This window comes from Lepidochelys olivacea (genome assembly GCF_965140295.1).
Source record: "Lepidochelys olivacea isolate rLepOli2 genome assembly, chromosome: 9".
NCBI classification, from domain to species: domain Eukaryota; kingdom Metazoa; phylum Chordata; order Testudines; family Cheloniidae; genus Lepidochelys; species Lepidochelys olivacea.
In genome coordinates, this window is record NC_140419.1 from 48,615,238 (window position 1) to 48,639,077 (window position 23,840).

At 44.3% G+C, this 23,840-nt stretch overlaps 1 protein-coding gene across 5 annotated transcripts in view; it reads left to right on the forward strand.

The window, feature by feature from the left end:
- Positions 1 to 23,840, forward strand: part of STAG1 (STAG1 cohesin complex component) — a 381,779-nt gene that overhangs the window by 342,790 nt on the left and 15,149 nt on the right. For all 5 annotated transcript variants that reach the window (XM_084638723.1, XM_084638721.1, XM_084638725.1 and 2 more), the window contains 4 exons: positions 1,013 to 1,141; positions 13,947 to 14,152; positions 21,497 to 21,668; positions 22,662 to 22,772. In XM_084638723.1, coding sequence (XP_084494849.1) covers positions 1,013 to 1,141; positions 13,947 to 14,152; positions 21,497 to 21,668; positions 22,662 to 22,772 — 618 coding nt within the window. The remainder of the gene's footprint in view (positions 1 to 1,012; positions 1,142 to 13,946; positions 14,153 to 21,496; positions 21,669 to 22,661; positions 22,773 to 23,840) is intronic.

The window sequence follows — 23,840 nt, forward strand, 5'->3', positions numbered from 1 at the left end:
GCTATAAGCAAATGCCTCGACTCACTGGAAAGATGGGAATCTCCATTTGGTATAGAAGTCCTCTTTCTAGACCTGCAGGGTCACACTGCCAATCCTGTACCACAGTGTATTTTAATTAGGTGTGAGGAAAGAATTTCCACATATTAATCTCTCACATTTTTGTGGCAGGTTAATTTTTAAATATGGTGGTAGTTTGAATTTCCTCAGAAGTTTGTAATATTTGAATAATTCTTGGAAGAGTGAAACATTGGTGGACAGAGTGCAGTTGATAAGGTCAAAGGCACATGAATGCATATGTTATTAAAGGCTGTACCATTATGCATACACACAAGGAGTCCCAATTAAGGTTGCACAAGCAACCGTAATAAATGGCATTTCGCAACTGTTGAGTGCTTGACTTTGCGACCTTAATAATGTTCTTTTAATGTAGCTTTTTTTTGGTATAATATATAATAAATAAAAATACAATATGCTGCACTTTTATTTTTGTCTCTATAGCTAAAGGTTATAATATATTCCCATTATAAACAGAATTATTAAGTACCGCATGTAAAAGAGCGTAAAGTGTTTTAATTTAGTGTACTAAATTTAACTACTGGAATAATAGAAATATTTTCTAAAATGTTTAGCATTTCTTTACTTATTTTAATTTGACACAAGCTGTTTTCAGGAGGATGGAAAAGACATGAACAAAGAAAAAGAGACAGAAAAGATGAAGAGTAAAATATAAAGAGAAAAGAGGAAAAAAATAGTTAGATTGAAAAGATGGAAGAGAAAGAGAGTAAAATCCACAAATACTTATTGTGTGTGTTTGATATGTCACTCAAAACATTATGAATTTTAAAAGTTCCTTTGACTTCCTTATCTGTTTCTTTAAAAATAAAATATGTATTTTGTATTTGTGGCACTAGAACTAAAAAAGTCTGAGACTCTTAAAAGGAATGAAAAGCTTACAGCAGTACAGGAAATTGTTCACAAAATTGTAAACATTTTACATCTTTCTTTACTATAGAGATGGCATAGAATTTGCCTTCAAATACCAGAATCAAAAAGGACAAGAATATCCACCTCCTAACCTTGCTTTCCTTGAAGTGCTTAGTGAATTTTCTTCTAAACTGTTGCGACAGGACAAGAAGACTGTGTAAGTGATATTCTGTTTTCTTGTTATGGGCTTTGCTAAACTGTATTATTCATCATTGTGGTGGGTGGTTAAACTGTGTGCTTTAAGGTATTTGCAATCAAAGGGCCTGGTCCTGCAAATATGTATACCTGTGCATATGAGTAGTCCCACTGAAGCCAATGTTTGAACTTAAACTTAACCATGTGTATGTTTACAGGATCACTGCTTTAGGCCCAGATCCACAAAGGTACTTTATGCACCTAATACCCAAATTTAAGTGTCTGTGTCCCAGCTTTAGGCTCCACAGCAATCTGCAAAACTCCAGCTCGGTTGCTGCCTAACCATTGATGTAGATCTAGATAGGGCAGAATGGTGTTGACCCTGAAGGCTAGAGCAGGAAGGCTGAATTTGACATGCAGGGGAATGGATATGGAGGAACAAATGAAGTGATTCAAAGAGAGGGTTGATGTGATAGGAATGATGGGTAAGGGCGATTATTTTAGTGGCAGCATTTTGGAAAGGCTATAAGCAGGAGATGTGGGTATCAAAAAGAGAGGAGAGAGAATGTTGCAATAGTCAAGGCAGGAGATTAATAGAATGAGGACAAGACATCAAACATCAAGACAGATAGGAAGAGTGGGATTTCTAATATATTGTGGAAGAAGAAACATCCGGATTTTGTCACAGCCTGGATGTGGTCTAAGGAAAGTGAGGAGTCAAAGATTACTCCAAAAATATATTCCTCTTTTACAGCGGAATTGTCTGTTTTTGTGAAAGATCAGAAATTCAAGATTTGGTCATTAAGATTTGTGATTGCAAAGAACTATCTAGAGGATTTCTGACCTCAGTGGCTCTAAGGCAGGGTGGGCAAACTTTTTAGCCCAAGGGCCTCATCAGGGTGGGGAAATTGCATGCAGGGCCATGAATGTAGGGTTGGGGCAGGGGGTTGGTGTGCGGGAGGGAGTGTGGTGTGCAGGAAGGGGCTCAGGGCAAGGGGTTGGGACACAGGAAGAGTGCCGGGTGTACGAGGGAGCTCAGGGAAGGGGGTTGGGGTGTTGGAGGGGGTGCACAGTGCGGGAGGGAGCTCAGGGAAGTGGTGCAGGGAGGGGTACAGCGCGTGGGACGGGGCTCAGGGCAGGGGGTTGGGGTGCAGGAAGGGGCTCAGGGCAGGGAGTTGGGGTGCAGGAGGAGTTCGGGGTATGGGCTCTGGCCCGGGGTCGCTTACCTGGAGCGGCTCAGGGGTGGCAGCAGCATGCACCAAGGCCAGGGCAGGCTCCCTGCGTGCCCCGGCCCCAGCCCCACGCCACTCCGGGAAGCAGCCAGCCCCACGTCCCTGCGACCCTGGGGGAGGTGGCGCAGAGGGCTCCGCACACCTGTGGGTACCTCCCCCAAAGCTGCCATTGGCCATGGTTCCCCGTTCCTGACCAATGGGAGCTTTGGAGGAGGTACCCAGGGGCCGCAGGGACATGGTGCCAGCTGCTTCCCGGAGCAGCGTGGGGCCTGCGGCACCACGGAGGTGGCAAATCTGCGGGCCGGATCCAGTCCATGGGCCATAGTTTGCCCACCCCGATCAAAGGTCATTCTGCCAAAAAATTCTCAGGTGTGCTATCAATTCATGTAGTGTAAAGACCACTTCCTTTTCAGTTTATCATTGTGAAAATCATAGGCCTGGTCTGTACGAGAGGGAAAAAATCGAACTAGTTAGCCTAGTTAAACCTCTAGTATAAACACACTTAAACCAGTTTAAACTCTGTTTATGTCAATTTAGCTTGCATCAGTAAATTACCAACTTAAGATAATATAAGACAGGCTTAAACCAGTTTAAGTATTAGGAGTTTACGCCAGTTTAGCTACATTTAATTTCAAATAGAATTAATTAAACCAGTGCATTTGTCTAGTATGCACAAGGCACTCATATCAGCTGCCCTGCCTTGTGTTGGAATTTGTATGATTCTTTTCCTGAATGACTGACTGATGTAGGGCAGTTAGGCCAAGACTTTAAAGGGCATGTCCAGAGTGAAGGAGGTATTTGCCTATTTGAGGATTTTAATCATGAGAGAAATCACTCCATCATGCCCCCCATAAACCTTCTCCATCTGATGACAGAGACTGTCTCCATTTCCCAATGGAGTAGCACCTTGTTTCTGGTCTGAATTTGTGTAGTTTCAACTTCCAGCCTTTGAATCTTTGTCTGCTAGATTGAAGAGCCTTCTGTTATCAAATTTCTGTTCCCCACGTCGGTACTTGTAGACTGTAATCAAGTCATCCCTTAACTTTGTCTTTATTAAGCTAAATATATTGAGTTCCTTGAGTCTGCCATTAAAAGGCCTGTTTTCTGATCCTGTAATCATTCTTGTGGCTGTTCTCTGAACACTCCTTTATTTATCAGCATCCTTCTTGAATTGTAGACACCAGAACTAGACACAATTCTCCAGTAGCAGTCATCCAGTGTCAAATATAGAGTTACTATAATCTCCCTACTCCTACACAATATTCCCCTGTTTATGCATCCAAGGATCGTATTAGTGCTTTTGGGCATAAGGTTGCACTGGGAGCTCAAGTCCAGCTGATTGTCCCGTGGCCCCCAAGTCCTTTTCAAAGTCTCTACTTCCCAGGATTAAGTCCTCCATCCTGTAAGTATCTCCTGTGTTCTTTGTTCCTATATATGTGGCTTTACATTTGGGCATATTAAAATGCATGCTGTTTGCTTGAACCCAGCTTACTAAGGTATCCAGATCATGCTTTATCAGTGATCTGTGTTCTTTGTTATTTGTCTTTCCTCCAGTCTTCGTTCTGCTAAATTTATCTGTAATGATTTTACATTTTCTTTCAGGTTGTTGATTAAAATGTTCAATAGCAATTAGCAGGACCCCACTAGAAACACACCTGCTCAATGATGATTCCCATTTGCAATTACATTTTGAGACCTATCAGTTAGCCATCTTTTAATCCATTTAATGTGTGCCATGTTGATTTTGTATTGTTCTAGTTTCTTTATCAAAATATTGTGTACAGTATCATGTCAAATGCATTACAAAAGTCTATTACATCAACGCTGTTACCTTTCAGAGTAGCAGCCGTGTTAGTCTGTATCCTCAAAAAGAAAAAGAGTACTTGTGGCACCTTAGAGACTAACAAATTTATTTGAGCATAAGCTTTTGTGCATCCGATGAAGTGAGCTGTAGCTTACGAAAGCTTATGCTCAAATAAATTTGTTAGTCTCTAAGGTGCCACAAGTACTCCTTTTCTTTTTGCTGTTACCTTTGTCAACCAAATTTGTAATCTCATCAAAAAAGTTACCATGTTAGTTTGACATGGTCTATTTTCCATAAATCCATGTTGATTGGTATTTATTATATTATCCTCTTTAAATTCTTTATTAATTGAATTCTGTATCAGCTGGTTCCTACATTTTGCCCGGGATTGATGTCAGGCTGACAGGTTTGTAATTACCTGGGTCATACTATTTACTCTTTTTAAATATTACAACAACACGAGCTTTCCACTATTCCTCTGGAACTTCCCCATTGTCCCCAAATTTACTGAAAATCAGCATTTATGGGCCAGAGCTCCTCGGCCAGCTCTTTCACAAGTCTTGAATGTAAGCTATCTGTGCCTACCGATTTAAAAATGTCTAGTGATAGTATGTTTAACATCCTCCTAAAACACTAGTGGGATGGAAAGTATTTCATCATCATTTGGTGTGACTACATCGTCTGACTTTTTCCCAAATGCAGAACAGAAATATTTACTGCCTTTTCTGCATTATTATTGACAAATCTACCATTTCCATCTAGTAATGGACCAATACTATTGTTAGGATTTTTTTTCCTTCTAAAATACTTTAAAAACTCCTCCTTAATGTCTGTAACTCTGCTGACCACAGATTTCTCATACTTTTGCTTCCCTTATTATTTTTCTACAATTTGTACCATCAGACTTATATTCATTCTCCTTTCTTCCATTAATTATATTTATATTTAATTATATGTTCTTCTTTGAATGCTTGCTCCTGTCCATTCCATGTTAGGTGTGTGTGCTTGCCACATGCACCGGTGCCGGAAGGTTTTTCCCTCAGTGGTATCCATAGGGGACAGGCTCTGGCGCCCCCTGTAGTGGCACCTGTATGGTGCAGTATAAGGGGCACCACCAGCTCCCCCCACCCTCAGTTCCTTCTTACCGCCAGTGACGGTGCTGAAACTTTCCTGTGCTTCAGCAAACCTTTCCTTCTCCAGATCTGTTAGTTGCGAACTTTCTGTTGTAAATAATACTAACTAACTGATATAACTAGTTCCCTCAGTGTGTTGTTAGTTAGTTGTGGTGTCCCAGATGGGACTTAGCCACGGGACGGGGCATGCCCCGCTTCACGGTGTTTAAGAACTGTGACCGGTGTAAAAAGTCCCATACCAGTTGTTTAAGGTGCTAAGAAAGAGTGGGACATTCGACTTAAAGTGCTCCTTACGGAGTCAGCGCTGACACCGGCACCAGAGCAGCCGCGATCGGGCTCTGTGCACAGCATCGCGGCGTTGGTGCAGAACACCCCGCTGGTACCATCATCGGACAGGCAAAAATCTACCTCCCCAACACTGGCCAGCAAGAAGAGGAAGACTGGGAGAGGTCGGTCTCCTGTTCACAAGGGCACGGAGAGAGCGGGAGGCGAGCCTAGACCCACAAAGGACAGCTCATCATCTCCAAGTGGGAATCTGGCCCCAGCCTCAGTTGAGCAGGTTAGCCCATCCTGGGATGTGCCCGTGCCCCCGCCCACCGCTGACAGCGGCACAGGAGTCGGGCACCTATAGATGCTGTCGACCCCGGAGGCCCTGCAGGTGATGCAGGATATCTTGTCCCTCCCGGTGCCACCCGCGTCAACGATGGCAGCTCCAAAATCAAGGGGTAAGCGTGCCCTTGGACCACCCCCTCAGTCCCCTTCTATGCAGCTCCGCTCGCCACTTCAGGGAGCATCCCACCACCGCTCACCTGCTGACAGCCACCATGCATTAGATGTAGGGCTGCCTACTAGTTGGAGCCCTCGGTGCCAGTCTCTGGATTTCAGCCATCGCTCTGTGAGCTCGAAGCATCAGTCACCGGTAGTGTGGCACAGACCTACCGAGGCATGCATGACCCCATGACCCAGGTACCGGGAGCTTCATAGCCACTCCCCTTCGGTACGACGCCAATCCTGCAAAAGCCCCCATCTGGACTCTCAGTACTGGTCACAGGCCTACAGATATAGGTCGCCACACCAGCGTCAACACTCAACATCTCGGAGTAGATCGCCAGGATACCACCGCGGGAACGCTGACGCTGGTCTCTGGGATCTCAATGCGGTGGGTCGTTGCCCATGTACGGATCCCACTCAGAGCATGGAGGTGGACGCAGTCAGGACCAAGACGCCTGGTCAGCCTCAGTGCGGTCCTGGTTTCCGGAACACGGCCCTCCCTCTCAGGGCTCAGAGTTGCACCAAGAACTCCTGCAGGCAGATCAAGGTTCTCCTTTGACAGCACCAGTCCTCCCTGCGGCACCGCCAGGATTACCATGGTCCCAGAGTCAATGGCCTATGCCATGGCACCCCGGAACCCATGGGGGTTCCTGCAGCTGTCCCAAGGGCATAAATCAGTGTTGGGAGGCTCCAACAAGTCTTTGGCCACGGTCTCCCACCCATCTAAGAGGGAAGCCACCATGCCTGGAACCCCCCAGATGCAACATACAGGGGAAGAAGGCCCTGCTGAGCAGGTCACAGGCCGTGACACTTGCTGCACCTGCATTGTCCTCCTCGTCCCCTGATGAGGCCATCATGGGGCCCCCGCTTATAGTCCCCCAGGACAATGCCAAAGCTCATCAGGAGCTTTTGAGTAGGGTAGCCTCAAACTTGGGACTAGAAACTGAGGAGCTAGAGGAGCCCTTGGACACCCGCTTCAGCGTCCTCATCTAGGCAGCCCCAGCTAGAGTCATGCTGCCAGTGCATGAAGGGGTGACTAAGATTACCAAGACCCTCTGGCAGACCCCCTCATCACTACCCCCAATCTCCAAGCATGCAGAGCGCAAGTACTTATGTGCCTGCAAGAGGGTATGAAGATATTCATACCCACCCTGCCCCGAACTCTTTCGTGGTGTCTGCAGTCAATGAGCAGGAAAGGCAGGGACAACCACAGGCTACTCCCAAAAATAAAGAGGCAAAGAAACTGGACCTTTCTGGGAGAAAGGTTTATTCGTCGTCAAGCCTACAGCTGAGGGTGGCGAATCATCAGGCCCTATTGGGCCTCTATGATTTTAATATTTGGCAATCAATGGCCAAATTTCTTGATTCCCTGCTGGAGGACCCCAGAAAAGAGTTCCAGGCCATCCTGGCAAAGAGGTAGGGAGTGGCGAGGGCAGCGCTGCAGGGCGTGGCTGATTCGGCAGCGCAGACCATGGCTTCAGCCATAACTATGAGGAGGGCAGCGTGGTTGCAGTCCTCGCGCTTGTCGGTGGAGGTCCAACAGTCCATCCAGGACCTCCCCTTCAAGGCCAAGCTCTGCTAGCGAAGAAAACAGACAGTAAGCTACATAGGCTGAAGGACTCGCGCACTAAGCTCAAGACCCTGGGCCTATACACTCCAGTGCAGCAGCAGAGGAAGCCATTTAAGCCGCAGTCTCCCAAACAGCAGTGCAGCCAGCCTAGGCAATAGCCCTTTTAGAAGATGGGCAAGGGCTATAAACATGGTCAGGGCCAGCAGGCCTCTACCTTGGCACAGGCTAGCTTGTCCTGCTCCCAGCAGGGGTCGAAGCAGGCATTTTGAGAGTGTGCCTGAGGGCGACATTCCAGCTACAGTCCTGGATCCTGACCCCCTCCACTTCTCCAACCACCTTTATTTTTTCCTCCTGGCCTGGCCGTCTATAACTTCAAACCGTTGGGTCCTCAGTACTGTGGGACAGGGCTATACCCTCCAATTGGTTTCTACTCCCCCATTCCACCCTCCCTCCCAGTCCCTCTTCAGGAATCCGTCTCACGAGAGTCTACTGCATCAGGAGGTGCAAGGCCTGCTGCAGGTAGGAGCCGTGAAAGAAGTCCTCCTAGACTTCAGGGGCAAGGGGTTCTACTCCCGTTACTTTCTGATTCCAAAGGGTGCCTGTGGCCCATCTTGGACCTGCAAGACCTCAAAAAGTATCTTAAGAAGTTGAGGTTCCACGTGATCTCCCTGGATCCAGGGGACTGGTATGCCACCCTCGACTTGAAGGACACATACTTTCATATAGCAATCTTTCAAGGACACAGATGCTTGCTCCGCTTCACAGTGGGATCCGCACATTATCAGTTTGTGATGCTCCTCTTCAGCCTGGCAGTGGCAGCGAGGGTGTTCACAAAATGCATGTCAGTGGTGGCAGCTTACCTTAGGCATTGGGGTATCCTGATCTACCCGTACCTCAACGACTGGCTGGTCAAGGGTCACTCCTGGTCCAGGATGCTGTCACGATGCTGCTGACCATGTGCAGGAGACTGGGCCTGTTGATAAAATAGGAAGAATTAACGTTTATCTCTGTACAAAGAATAGAGTTTATCGGGGCAGTCCTCGACTCCACCAGGGCAAAGGCATTTCTGCTGCATGACAGATTCCAGACGATGAGGGACCTCAGCGCCAGAGTCTCTGCGTTTCCTCTCACGACAGCCAGGGTCTGCCTATGGCTGCTGGGCCACATAGCTGTGTGCACATACGTCATTAGCTATGCGAGGCTCTGAATGTGACCCCTCCAGTCATGACGGGCCACAGTCTATGCCCCGTCCAGGAATCACCTGAACAAGGTTTACATCATCCCACCGGAGATACTCACCATATTGCCATGGTGGACTGACTCCGGAAGAGTCCTCGGCAGAGTCCTGTTTGACAGCCCACGTCCTTTGCGGATGCAAGGTACGTGGTCCACAGAGGAGATGATGTTGCATATGTCAAAGAGCTCAGGATGGCTCACCTCGCCTGCGTGGTTTTCCTCCCACAGTTATCCAGCTGAGTGGTTCGAGGGCTAAGTGGTTCGCATGCTGACAGACAACACAGCCTCGATGTTTTATATCAACAGGCAAGGGAGAGTGCACTTGTGAGCCGTCTGTCAAGAGGCACTCCGCCTATGGGATTTCTGCATCCAGCGTGTGATCCACCTGGAAGCCTATCACCTCCCCAGCATCAGGAACATGCTGGCAGTTTGGCCTCGGCAGGTCCTTCTTTCCTCACCATGAGTGGTCAGTCCACTCAGAAGTGGTCCAAATGCTCTTCCAGCGGTAGGGAACTCCCCAAGTGGACCTGTTCGCCACCAGGCAGAACAGGAGATGTCTTCAGTTTTGCTCCCTGCAGGGCCTTGTCAAGAGTGCATTCTCAGACGCCTTTCTCCTGTCCAGGTTTGGGAGACCTGATGGACACATTCCCACCCATCCCATTCATCAGCAGAGTCCTGTCAAAAATCAAGAGGGACAAGGCCAGAGTCATTATGATCTCCCTGGCGTGGCCGCGCCAACATTGATTCGGCATGCTGTGGGATTTGGCAGTAGCCTCCCTGTGGCTGCTGCCCGACCGTCCGGACCTTCTCTAGCAAGACCATGGTCGCCTCCTGCACCCCAACCTCACGTCACTCCACCTCATGGCATGGATGCTACATAGTTGAACCCAGAAGAGCAAGCCTGCTCCAGGGAGGTGCAGCAGGTCTTTTTGGAAAGTAGAAAACCCTCCATTAGACTGACTTATCTGGCAGAGTGGACGAGGTTCTCCCACTGGGCATCTGAACATAGCATCTCCCCGAAGTGCTCTTCTCTTCGGTCAATCTTGGAATACCTGCTCTTCCTGAAGAATCAGGGCCTGCCCCTCTCTTCTGTCAAGGTTCACCTAGCTGCCATCTAGGCTTTTCATCCACCAATCCAGGGTTGATTGGTGATCTCGCACGAGATGTCCGTCAGGTTCCTGAAAGGCCTTGAAAGGCTCTTTCCTCCTATTAGGGATCCTGACCCACAGTTGGACCTCAATCTGGTTCTCTCCAGGCTCATGGGTCTGCCATTTGAACCCTTGGGCTCTTGTTCCCTTTCCCACTTACTGTGGAAAGTTGCCTTCCTGGTGGCAGTGACATCAGCTAAATGAGTGTTGGAGATTAAAGCCCTGACCGCAGAACCACCTTACACAGTTTTCTTCAAAGACGAGGTACAGTTGAGACCCAGCCTTCCTGCAGAACATGGTGTCTTCCTTCCATATCAACCAGGGCATCTTCCTCCCAGTGTTCTGTCCTAAGCCGCACAAGACCAATGAGGAGAGGCAGCTGCACACTCTGGACTTCCGCCATGCCTTGGCATTTTATCTGGAGCGTACCAAGCCCTTCCACAGGTTGATGCAGCTCTTCATCACAACAGCGGAGAGGATGTAGGGCCTTCCGGTGTCATCTCAAAGGATCTCCAACTGGATTACCTCCTGCATCTGGGCCTGTTATGAGTTGGTGCAGGTCCATCCGCCGCCTCTGGTGAAGGCCTTCTCAACGAGAGGGCAAGTGTCTTCGGCGACCTTCCTGGCACATGTCCCCCATCCAGGACATTTGCAGAACTGCAACATGGTCTTCGGTTCACACGTTCACGCAACATTATGCCATCACCCAGCCGGCCAGAGATGACGCTGGGTTCAGCAGAGCTGTTACAAGATTGTCAGGGTTCCCTCCCCACTCTGAACTATGGGGTACAGATGTGGGGACCCACACGAAAGACCCCCTAAGCTTATATTCTACCACCTTAGGTTAAAAACTTCCCCAGGGCACACATTCCTTTCCTTGTCCTTGGGCGGTATTGCTGCCACCACCAAGTGATTCATACAAAAATTCAGGAAAGGTCACTTGGAATCCCTATTTCCCCAAAATATCCCTCCAAGCCCCTTCACCCCCTTTCAGGGGGAGGCTTGAGAATAATATACTAACCAATTGGTTACAGTGTGAACACAGACCAAACCCTTTAGTTTTTAGGACACTGAACATCAATCAGATTCTTAAGAAGAACTTTATTATAAAGAAAAAAGTAATATAATCACACCTGCAAAATCAGGATAGAAGGTAACTTTACAGAGTAATAAAAAGATTTAAAACACAGAGGACTCCCCTCTGGACTCAGCTTCACAGTTACAAAACAGGAATAAAACTGCTCTTAGCATAGGGAAAATTCACAAGCTAAAACAAAAGATAACCTAACGCATTTCCTTGCCTTACTTACTATTTTTGTAATCTTAAATTAATCATTTCAGGTATGTTTTCAGGAGATGTTTTACCTGCTTGGCTTCTCTCTCTGTCGGGAGAGGGAACAAACAAAGAGAGCACAAACAAAACCTCCCTCCCTCACCAGATTTGAAAGGATCTTCTTTCCTTATTGGTCCTTTTGGTCAGGTGCCAACCAGGTTATTTGAGCTTCTTAACCCCTTACAGGTAAAGCGATTCAGTACAGCTGCAAGGAGGGATTTTATGCTACCCTTATCTTTATGTTTATGACAAACCTACACATCCATGAACTCCTACCCGCCTCCGCTGGTACTGGTTGGGAGTCACCTAACATGGAATGGACATGAGCAAGCACTCAAAGAAAAGATAGTTATCTGTTCTGTAACTGGTGTTCTTTGAGATGTGTTGCTCATGTCTGTTGCGTGACCCGCCCTCCTTCCCCCCTGCTATTGTTTCCAGCAAGAAGGAACTGAGGGTGGGGGGAGCCGGCAGCATCCCTTATACCGTGCCATACAGACACCACTCCAAGGGGTGCCAGAGCCAGTCTCCTACGGATACCACTGAGGGGAAAACTTCCGGCACCGGTGCATGTGGCGAGCACACACACCTAACATGGAAGGACATGAGCAACTAATCTCAAAGAACACCACTTACAGAACAGGTAACTGTCTTTTGATGTCACTTTCTCTCTAAGCCAAGTTGATGATGTTAAGGAGTGGCTTTCTTTCTCTATTTATGGCCCTTTTAGATATCTATTAAAATGTTTTTAAACAATTCCCAGTTATTATTCAAACTTTTTGTGCACTGATTTGGCTCATCAGTTGTTTTCAGCTTTGTGAAATTGGCCCTTTTAAAGCACTAAGTATATATATTACTCATTTGGACTTGTTTCTGCTGAACATAACAAATGTGATCAAATCATAGTCACTTGTACCTAAGCTACGAGACAAGGTGTGATATAGAATTTCCCCTTGTTGGATTCAGCACTTTTTGAGTTAGGAAGTGTAATTATAGATAAAATTATAGATCCATCTATAACTTTTAGAAATTCTGAAGGTGCTTTAGCATCGGCAGCATGAGACCTCTAGCATGCCACTCAGATGAAGTCCCCCATAATCACACAGCTTTTTTCCCTACATGTTATAGATATGTGCGTAAGGAGTCAGTCATCCAGTTCTCTAGTGTAATTTGGTGATGTCTAGCAGATACCATCGTGTGCTTTATCTGTTAGGACATTGATCATAAGCATTCAAGATTATCTGCTTCCAAGTCATCAGTGACTCAGAAACTGGTAATGCAATTGTTGACATAGAGTGCTTCTCCCCCTCTCCTTTTGCTCACTCATTCCTTCCTAAATAAGTTATAACCAGTGATTTTAACATTCTAGTCATGTGAACCTTCCCACTAGATTTCTGTAATACCTACTAGGTTGAATTTATGCTCATAAATGAGCCATTCCAGTTCCTTATGTTCATTATCCAGGCTCCTAGCATTGGTGGGGAGGCAATTAAAAAATTTCTTCTCTTCACTTCCTTTGGTGTCTTGATTAATTTTGTTCTCAGCATCTTGACTTTGTGCTAAATGAGTGCTCATTTGTTTTCTCTTTTCACCCTCCACACTTGTTTTTAATTTAACACCTCCTGACTACTCTAGTTGGGTCCTGTAGCTCAGGCAATAGAAGTTCATACTTTTAGCTCCAGAAGTCCTGGGTTTGGCCCTCACTACCAATGACACATCCAGGGGTATTGTGTTAAATGACAGTGTAATTAAAGGTTGTATCGTAATGCATTTCTCAAAAGAATAGAATTAATGTTGCCTAGACATCCTGAATTCTGAGATTTCCTAACTTTTGAGTACTTGACTTCACAAGCGTAACAATACTTTTTTAACATAGTTTTTGTATGGATTATCATATTAATCTGACTGGCTGTTTTAGATTGTATGGTTAAATAATTGAAAAAGACAAACGACAAAAAAAGCCCGAAATTCACCAGAATATACACAAAAACTTGTGGTTGGTGGAGATCTAATTTGGAGAATAGACCCTCAGTTTTTTTCCAAAAGTATGGCAAGTATATATGAACTCCTGCCGGAACAATTGGGCTCCAGTGCTTACAGATCATCCATATCTTTAATTTCAAAATAATTGGTTGTATTTGACAAAATAATTCTCTCACTGTTCCTCTGAAAAAAGTATGCCAGTGCTTGGAATATTGCCAAGTTAAATCCATCTGTTTACATGGATGGAATATGTATGTTGATTGTATTGGGGATTGAGACGAGAAATACCATTCAGGTATAGTATAAATGTAGTAAATTATTTCAGACCACTATGGGTGTGTTATGGGGGAAAGAGCACTTTGCATTGTTCCTCAGGGAATATTTGTAGACAGTTAAGCAGCTGTTTTAACTAGTTCTGAAGGGAATTTCATTGAGTCATCTTCAGTCAGAAAGATGGTGCCTTGCCAGCATGTATTTGTATGATTAAAATAGGAAGAAACAGCATGGGAGATCTTCAAGGCCTCAAGATAAAAGTGTGAAGAGGGCCCCTTAAGGATTGGGCAGAGGGGAAATGATGCACACAAAGTTGTTATTTTAGACATTGTCTTCTGTTTTCACAGTCATTCATACTTGGAGAAGTTCCTGACAGAACAGATGATGGAAAGGCGGGAAGATGTATGGCTTCCACTGATTTCCTATAGAAATTCACTAGTTACTGGGGGTGAAGATGACAGGATGTCTGTGAACAGCGGAAGTAGTAGCAGCAAAGCATCTTCAGTGAGGAATAAGAAAGGACGACCTCCACTTCACAAAAAAAGGGTGGAGGGTATGTATGGCTTTACATTATGCATTAATTAATACATTACATTAATTAACCCTTTTCTTTCATGAGTTCTGTCTGGCTTTGGAGTTGACACTGAAATATACACATACACACTGCATAGATAACAAAAATCTTGTTTTACAAATTCCGGTAGATTTTTCTTTTTCTTTATGAAATCGTTTACACAGATCCCCACTCTTGAGGATATATGCTGAGATTTGCAGATCCAGATCCATTAAAAGCATTTGGTCTTAGCGTGGAGATAGGATATGATTACAAAGGTACATGTTAGCCCTACTATTTGTTCCCCCTCTGATTTCTGTTTTTCTAATTTGTGTTCCGATCGGGAAATTACATTCTCTCACTAGCGTTGCCACACAAACCCAAGTGCTAAATTCTGACATAGCCTGACATTTTGGCAAAAACACAGGAAAAATGATAAAAAGGAAAAATATAAAAATTAGTAAAGCTTCAGAGAAAGGTGACTTACTAGTATCTAGTTCTTGGAGGTGATGGTCTATATTGGGCCACATTTGTCGGATGCACATTCATCCTTGTTACAGAGCCATCTAGAAAACAGTGTCCATTGCAACCTTGCACATGCTTCGTAAAGGATCCACATGTTCATACATAATGGCGTATAGAGAGCCAACATCCCGAGCTCCATCCATTCCTTGTCTCCACCTACTCTAAGTACCATTGTAAGACTCCAAAGAAACAGAGAAGTCAAGTGGGAAGTCAGAGAAGTCAAGAAGTCAAACAATAGTAACCTTATCCCCTCCTAAGCAACGCTTGCAGGACTGCTTTCCCAAAGTGGGCATCAAACCTAAAGACAAAATCGACAGAGTATTGCTGTGCCTTGATCTTCACTTAGAGACATTTCTGAGTCCTGCTCTGAAGGCAACTTTTATATAGATTAAATGAGTTTTAAAACCTTCAGGTACAGACACTCTTGCAAAGTCATTGCAGGTTTTCAGTCAAAGTCTGAGTAGAAATTAGTTACCTCTGTGTTAGTTTCTATATTCAGAAATTATCTAGAGGATTTACAAAAAAGCTTAATCCTTTCTAAATTGCTACTGAGGGCATGTCTTCACTTACTGGGGATCGATGCTGCTGCAATCGATACACCAGGGATCGATTTTAACGGGTCTAGGGAAGACCCGCTAAATTGACTGCAGACCAGACCTGTCGACTCTGGTACTCCACTGGAATGAGAAGAGTAAGGTAAATTGACAGGAGATGCTCTCCCATCGACGCAGTGTGGTGTAGACACCGCAGTAAGTCGATCTAAACCATGTGGACTCCAGCTATGTTATCACGTAGATGGAGTTGCGTAACTTAGGTCGACTTACTCCGGTAGTGAAGACAAGGTCTAAAAATTCATTGGGAGCATGCTAGGGCAGAAGAAAATCATTACAAGCTGACCCTATTTAGAGCAGCCCTGAAACTTCTCTATGTTTCATCAATAATTGAATCAACCCCCAGCAGCCTTGACGACCAGGAAGGATGAAAGGAGGCAGAAAGCCCTTGAGGTATAGCTGAGGATTTGACCCCTAGGCTAGGCAGCCTAGCCTCTTCTGGTAAAATATGAGGCCTAAACAAAACACTGGTAAATTAATGGATCGATCTTGATGAAACTCAGTGAGTGAGAGCAATTTTTTATAGATACATGATGCATGGAACCTTCCCCTAAGGCTCAAATGGTGATTTCATAGGACATGTAATTACCAAGTTCAAGTCACAAGAAGATGTGGATCTTTTAGTTGCAGGGGACACTACCAAAATCTCTTTACAGTAGGGATAGTACTGCCGTCCTCTCTGTATTGGAGTCTCCAGTCTCGGATCCTGTGTGCAAGGGAACTGAGGGGGGCCAGGGAGGCACTGTCCTTAAATAGCCATGCTAGGGTTTACAAGGGGCTAAAAGGTGCATGCACTGCCCTTATGGGTACTACTAAGCAAAGTTGTTCAGCTTTAGCATGCTGAGTGTGCATATACTGGAGTGGAATACACGTCTGCACCCATATCTCAAAGGACAGTTACAGTAAAGGTAAGAAACCGTTTTATATGGTGCTAGACAACTTGTAAACTCTCTCAGAACTATGGAAAGACATAACGATGATAGTCAATAGTAATAGCAGTAATTGCCCACAGAAAATCTGATGTATTTTCCATGGGATCATTTGGTTGACATTTGAAATTAGACATTGGCATTTGGCACTGGTAGCACTGAACCCTTATAAGCAGTTAATAAAGGAATGGGAGAACCTAGAGTCACAGTTAAGAACTAGAATCTTCAGATGTAATAATCTAAAATCCAGTATGGAATCAAGTCCTCCCTTTTCCCTGAAAATAAGGAATGACTATGACTCTGTCTATAGATGTTTAAGTAGGATATATCACTGTACTATCTAAGTGCTGCATACTGATTAAAAACTTAGTAAGCCAGATTCTCTGGTCTTTCCTGTTCTGTTTTCACTACCACAAAGGAGATGGATTCAGTTCTAATTCCCCTTATAGGGATTCTTTGCATAGAACACCATAGCCATCACCTACAACACTCTCTCTGTGGTCATTAGTGAACGGGATGTGTGTATCAACAGAAGGAGGAGCAGCAAGAGCTAATTGCACTCTGACTGTGCTTAACTGGTGGACAGTGTTACCAGGGCCATTAATAACGGGTGCAAAATAGAGCATCCTCCAAGTTGCTCCAAACTGTGCTGGGGCTAGAGCTGCAGCAGGAAATCAGGGAGCCATACCTGACTTACTTATGCTCCCCCTGCCCCCCTTTCCCCTCCCACCCACACACACATTTTCTACTGAGCACAGAAGAGGCTCAGGCCCAGTATCTGCCTGGTCTGTCAGTTGTAGGAGAGCTATGAGCTTGCTGATAATTCTCTGTTTTGCTCTAAGATTAATCTTGGTCTGGTACTTTTTTGTGCTCCGAATTTTCTTCTGTTTGTTTCTTTAGGGAATGTTAGGGCAAAGAAGTGTGGTTTATAGTGTGACCTCAAGAGGGTGGTTTGTGGGGCTGTTTGTTTTCTCTTGGTGGAGTATTCCAGAGTCTTGGGCCTGTTGTTGAGATGGTTCTGGGTCCTGGTAAGTGTAGCATTTCTGATGTGTGCTGCTGTTCTTGAAGGAAAAGCCATCTGTGGAATCAGCATGGGCCTATCCCAATGAAGACTTTATAATCTTAGTACTAGAAGCTTCATCAGGATGCAGTTGTACATGCAGAGCCAGGGCAGGCTGTTTTTTGGCTCATTTCACTTAAGAGACAGGTAGCTCTGTTCTGTTGCAGTTGTAATTTCATTAATTTCTTCTTTAGACTGAAATAGAGAGAAGTGCAATAATGTAGCCTGTGGGTGACAAATACTTGGTTAACTGCTGTGACCAAGTCTTTGTCCAAGAGATGTGGACAGAATCTTCCCACCAGAGGGTAAGTGAAGTGACCAGCAAAACTGCATGCTATCTTAGCTGCTGGAGAGCATGTGCTTACTAGCTTCTCCAAGAAATTCCAGTTTGCATTACTTCATATTCTCCTAAGTTTATTTTAAGCCATCTGATCTTCATGTGTGCTCCAGTCTCACCCAGACATTGTTATCTATGAGAAAGTAGTGACTGCACTGTTTGAAAAGGATACATAAAGCTGTGTCTCATCAACTTGTGGTGGTCATTGCATCCCATGGCATCTCCCTGTAACCTTAAAAGGTTATACACAGATGTTAAATAGGAGTAGCGATAAATCATTTAACCAGACTTATACCATTAGTATTTGTATCAGTGTTGTTTGCATTGAGTAGCAGCTAGGATATGGTCACAGTAGGACCCCAGTGTAGCAGGCACTATACAAACAAACGTAACAAAAAGTCAGTCCCCGCTCCCAGGAGTTTACAATCCACAAGAGAAAATAGATTGAACAGAGATCTAGTAAGGTTACACTGTGAAAGAATGCTGTGTGGCCAAAAACATAGATACATTATCTTTCTCAGTTAGGAGAGAAAGAAAAGAATATGTCAACAAAGGGAGGAAGTTAATATCGTATGCTGTGTTTCTGATTGTTGCCTGAAGAAATGTCTGGGATACCCAAACTGATAAATAATGTGGTCACTGATGTCTAATCTCAGGATATATATATCATATATATATATCATAAGGATGGAGGCATCAACTCCATTGTCTACAAATATTTTCAGAATTGCCAAGTCCTTTCTCCTGTGTGGCTGGACTGAGATCAAGAACAATAGCAGTTTGGCCCCTTTAAGTTCTTTTTCTTTTATAGTACATGTAACAAACAGAAATCTGTTTCTATCCCTCTGATCAAATGCCACTATGATGATTCCTCTTTTAAAGGTTTTATGGGCTTTACTTATGAAATATGGTAGACTGTTCCAAGTAGATAAGAGATTTTACATCTACATTCAGACGCCCTTCTTCCTGCAAGGACAGCCAGCAGTCTGACATTTCTGAACCTTACTTGATTTTCTAAGGATTCCATTTACTGCAGTTGTTTTATAACATGATTCCATTATTCAGAGGTGCAGTTTTTAGATAACTGGATAGTATTGTCTAAGTCCTGCACTTTTCATTATTTTTTCCCATCTTGGCTTCCAGCTTAGTAAATACTGTATAGCAGAGATACCCTGAATTTAATTTGAACAGATGTGTTGCAGGAAATGTTTTAAGAATTTAGGAATGAAGTGGCTCTTCTGTAAACAAAAATATGCAGACCGTCAATAAAATCAGCAGTTATGCCAGAACATTGGAGGGTAGCCAGTGTTTTACCTGTCTTTAAAAGAAAGTTCTTGAGATGATACTGGGAATTCCAGACTTACAAGACTTACTGTAGTATCTGGTGAACTCGTTGAAAGAATAGTTAAAGATAGAATAAAACACCTAAATAACTGTGATATGGTAGGGACTAACTAGCAAAGCTTCTGCAAAGGAAAATCATGTCCCACTAGTTTAATAGAGTTCTTTGAGCATCTCATTAGCAAAATGGTGGGTAAAGGAGAACCAGCTTGATATAATTTGTTTGGACTCTCAAAAGGTCTTTGCCAAAGTCCCTAGGAAGATTCTATTAAGGAAATAAGTAGGCAGATGAGAAATTTATTTCATGAATTAGAAACTGGTCAAGAGACAGACAAGAAAGAGTAGAAATAACGAGCCAATTTTATCATAACAATTGACTAATAGCAGGTTGCCACAAGATTCAGGATTGAGGTATTGAATACTAGGATCCAATTCTAGGGTTAATGAGCCAGAAAAGTTGTTGAGGACCAAGACCAGGCAGGGGTTGTGGGCTGCGATGGGGTGAAGATGCAGTGGCTGGTGAGTGGGGTTGCAGGATGGTGGGTGTGGAGTGCAGGGGACAAAGGGCAGGACTGGGCTGGGGCAGCCTGCTGTTGGCTGGCCCAGTGTGTGGGGGCCAAGGTGCCTGACTCTACCCGGTGGGAAGGAGCCTCCCAACTCCTGTGCTAGAGGGATGGGCATCCATGCTGCCCATTCACCTGGGTTCAATGGGCTGGGAGCTGTCCCCTGCTGATGTCCATGTCCCTCTGTGGCTGAGCAGGGCTTTTGCTCCCCTTTAGAGCCCTGGGCACCTGGTGCCAACCCACCTGGAAAGGGCACACATTGGGGTCTGCCTTGTCACTCTCCAATCCAGCTGCTTGAAGTTTGGGGGTGCGGGTTGTAGCATCAGGGAAGACACTAGGGGTCCAAGGCTAACTTTTAAGGAGGTGGTAGGGGCGGCACACTGATGTTTTGCCTAGGGCAGCAGATCGGATCCAGTGGCCTCTGCCAGTGATTAGGCAGTTGGACTGTGAGGTCTCTGCTCAGGATGTGTTAGAGGATCCCAGCCAGGGGCAGTGCCTGGAGTCTGTTCAGGCTCTGGAGGCTTAAAGAACACAGGGATTCAGTTTGGATCTCCTCACAGCAGTCTGGTGAGTATCCAACAGGGGGAGCTCAGCCAGATCTGGGACAGGCTCAGCCAACAGTCTGGTCCAGAGTCTATATATGGCTGATACTCGACACAAATCTGCCTTCTATATGGATTTCCACTGGCATTACTTCGTCCCCAAAGGAAATCAAGCACAAAGGAGGAACTGAAAAGATAAATTTGAATGGCAGAGGTGCTTCAGGGGCATTTGTGTTAGGGTAAATTCAAGAACAAGCAGGCAACAGTTAAGCCCAAAAAGAAAAAGGCATGAGAAAAATGACAAAATCCAGTGGGATCTCCCTTCCCCGCCCTCCTTTCCTAATTCCTCTCATTGCTTACTTCTCCTTTCTGCCATCAGTGAAACTGAGATCTCTTGTCTGTTCTCCTCTAATCCCTCCGGCTGCCTCAGCAACCTTATCCCATTTTCTGATCTCCCTTGCCCACGCCATCATCAGCTCCCTCATCTTTCTTCTCAACCTCTCCGTTCCCTGTGGTTCATTCTCTTTGCAGTACAAGCAAGCATCCTTTTGTGTCTCCCACGTTAAAAGAACTCATGGTTGATTCTGGTTGCATCTCCAGCTACCACCCCATTTCCCTTCTTCCCTTCATCTGTAGGCTCATTGAACGCTCTGTCTGCAATTGCTGCCTGGAGTTCTTTTCCTCCACTTCCATTGTAAACAGAGACTCTCCTTTCTAGCTTCTGCTCACTCCACTCCCACCAAAGTCTCTGATGACCCATCCTTGGCCAGATCTCCATCCTTATCTTGTGCTCCCCGTCATCTGTTTGTTATATCCACATGTTGTGTCTCATGTTCTAAATAGATTGTAAGCTCTTTAGGGTGGGAACCATCTTTGCTATGTGTATGTTCAGCACGTGGTTCTCTAGGCACCGCTGCAATACAAATATTTATGGTTGATTATTATTATTGTTTATTAGATATACTTGCTTTGAGGTTGAAATGTTGTTGGGAATACCTGGTAGTTCAAAGAAGGGGGGTGGATCCTGTTCCTAATCCTTCTTTGGCATAAGGAGTTGGGATCCTTCCTCCTCAGTACTAATACAGAATTAAATTAGAGCTGGAAATTAAACTTCTTGGAGATTAATCCAAATTGATCCATCACCCAGTTACCTATTTATAGTGTAAAATACTGAATTTGTAAATTTCCAGTTTTGCAGAATTTGCTCTAACTGAGGTAGGGAGCTGTATCAAAATGTACCAGTGGATGAATACATAAATTCAAATCCTGAATTAGTACTGTATATGCGTTCTAAAGCTTATACTTTATGCAAAATGTGCCGCCAATAAATATCCTGTTTAAAAGTTGGCCTGAATAAGTTATTAATCATAATAGTATTGTGCTGAATAAATTCACTATCTCAAATAACTAGCTAAATGTAATTTTTCTTTTTATAGATGAGAGTCTGGAAGGCTCATGGCTAAACAGGAACGACACCATTCAAACACCAGGGGCTCTGCAAACACCACAGCTCACTTCAACTGTATTGAGAGAGAACACTAGACAAATGGGAGAGCAGATTCAAGAGCATGAGTCAGAACATGGATCTGAACAAGATTTTTTACACAAGTATGTACCAAGATGTTAGGCTCAAATGTATTGTGCTGAACAAGAAACACATGCTAAACAAAACAGTTGGGATAGCAGTAGCAGTTATACAACATATTTGTGGTTTTACATTTGCAGCATATAGTTTAGGGGGGAAAATCTTTTAGCTGGTAGTTCCATGGGTAGCCTAGTATAAATTGTGTCAATAATATCATTTTTTAGATTCTCAGGAAAAAACTCTGTTAAAACAAAGGTAGAAAGGGCATAGCCATAATTTAGGAGGGAAATATATTACAAGGATGCTGAAATTATCCAATGCAATAACAATATGATTATTTTAAGGCATTTTAGTGTCTGTGGCCCTCAATTAGTTTTAACTGATTTTTAAAGACATGGAATTTTTCTTTTCTTTTTTCACCACCACAAGGCAGAGTTAAGGTTATTTGGGTCCCCTAACCGTGCATTTTCATAACTTGAAAAATGTTTGAATTTCTTTTAAGTTTAACTTAAAAGCTCTTTTCCTAAGCTTATAATGCTTGTTTGGGGGATAATTATAACATGCCTGTAACTTATTTTACCCGAAATTACTGATCTTAACTCCAGCTTTTTTAGTTTGTCTTGGAATTTCCTTGGTTATCTTAATTTAAAAGTTCATACATGAACATTGAACAAGAAACTTTGAGAATGCTACTATATGATATTTCTAGTACTTTGAAGATATGTAATATCAACCATACATTTCGTTTGTTTGTTTTAACTTTTATAGGCAGATTCACTGGTATGCTCTGGCTGCTTTGTCATTCTGGAGCAAAGCAGCCAGGCCATACTAGCCAATGAAACTGAGTTTACAGGAACTTTGTTTTGCCAGTGTAGTGCAAAGCCACCAGAGTATATGCCCGGTTCCTCCTGTCTTGAAGTTGGCCTGAGAAGGAATTTACTGATGTGGCATCTAAAAATCATAAATACAAAATCAGTGCTGTGACTGAGTTAGTAACGCTGCTCTCTATGTGTTAGTCCCCAGATGCAGATATCTTGGTTGGGCCAGCAGAAGCTAGAAGATTTAAATCGAAAGGACAGGACAGGAATGAACTACATGAAAGGGAGAAGTGGTGTAAGGCATGCAGTGTAAGTGTTCAAACCACCAAAGATCCTCTTCATGATGAGTAATTGAATCAATGAATCCGTTAATGATGGACTTAACCCTGCTCTGTGTAGTTGCTATTTTATTAGGGTTTGTACAACATTTTATCTTTTTTAATAAAAGCACACTAACAGCTTTATGAAGTTATGATGTGCATCAGCAGAGGGAGGGTGGGCTAAGGTTTGGCACTCAGCTCTGCAAGACATTGATCTCTCTGGCCGTATCTATCAAACCACTTTAAGCATAAGAGTACTCCCACCAAAGTTAGTAGGACCACTCATATGCATAATCATTTGCTGACGTGCTTTGCTGGTTGGGGCCAGAGTGCCCAGCACCTTACAAGATCAAGCCCTTAATGCTCAGTCCTGGGAATCAGTTTTGGGTTCTGTTCCCAGCATTCGTGGTGATTTACTGTGAAACCTTGAGCAAGTCACAAGACCTCTCTATACTTGCTTGCCCTATTGTAAAATGAAGCTATTACCAGTTGCCTGTCCTGGAGGGTCGTTGTAAGGTTTAATGCTTCGAGTAGCATCCCTATGAGTGCTCCACTTCCACTTCACGCATGCACCTCTTGAGCCCTTGATCAGGGATTTTCAGTTAGCAGCGTCTGTTCGACTCGTGCATGCACCCTATGCCTCCTGGTACCAGACACCAAGGCTATACAGTTCTCAATCCCCTCAGCCTGAGACAGAGCCTTAGTTGTGCATCTTGAGCATACCTTGGCTTTTTTATTTTTCTATAGTTAAGATAGTTAGTATTGTCAGTTGTTAGTACAGTTATATTAGTTAAATAAGCATTGAGAGGACTGTTTTTTCTCTCCTCTCTTTTCCCTTCAGGAGGCTTGTTTTTCCTAGCAGGGCATGCCTTTGTCGCCAGGCTTCAAATGCTGCCTCTCCTGCCGAGAGGTTATACCTGTAAGGACAGCCACTCTAAGTGTGTCTGTTTGTTGGGGGAGTCCCACGTCTCAAAGAATTGCAACCTCTGCCTGGCCCTCAAGTCCAGGGCAAGGAAGAACAGGCAGATTAAACTCACACTATTGATGATGGAACACT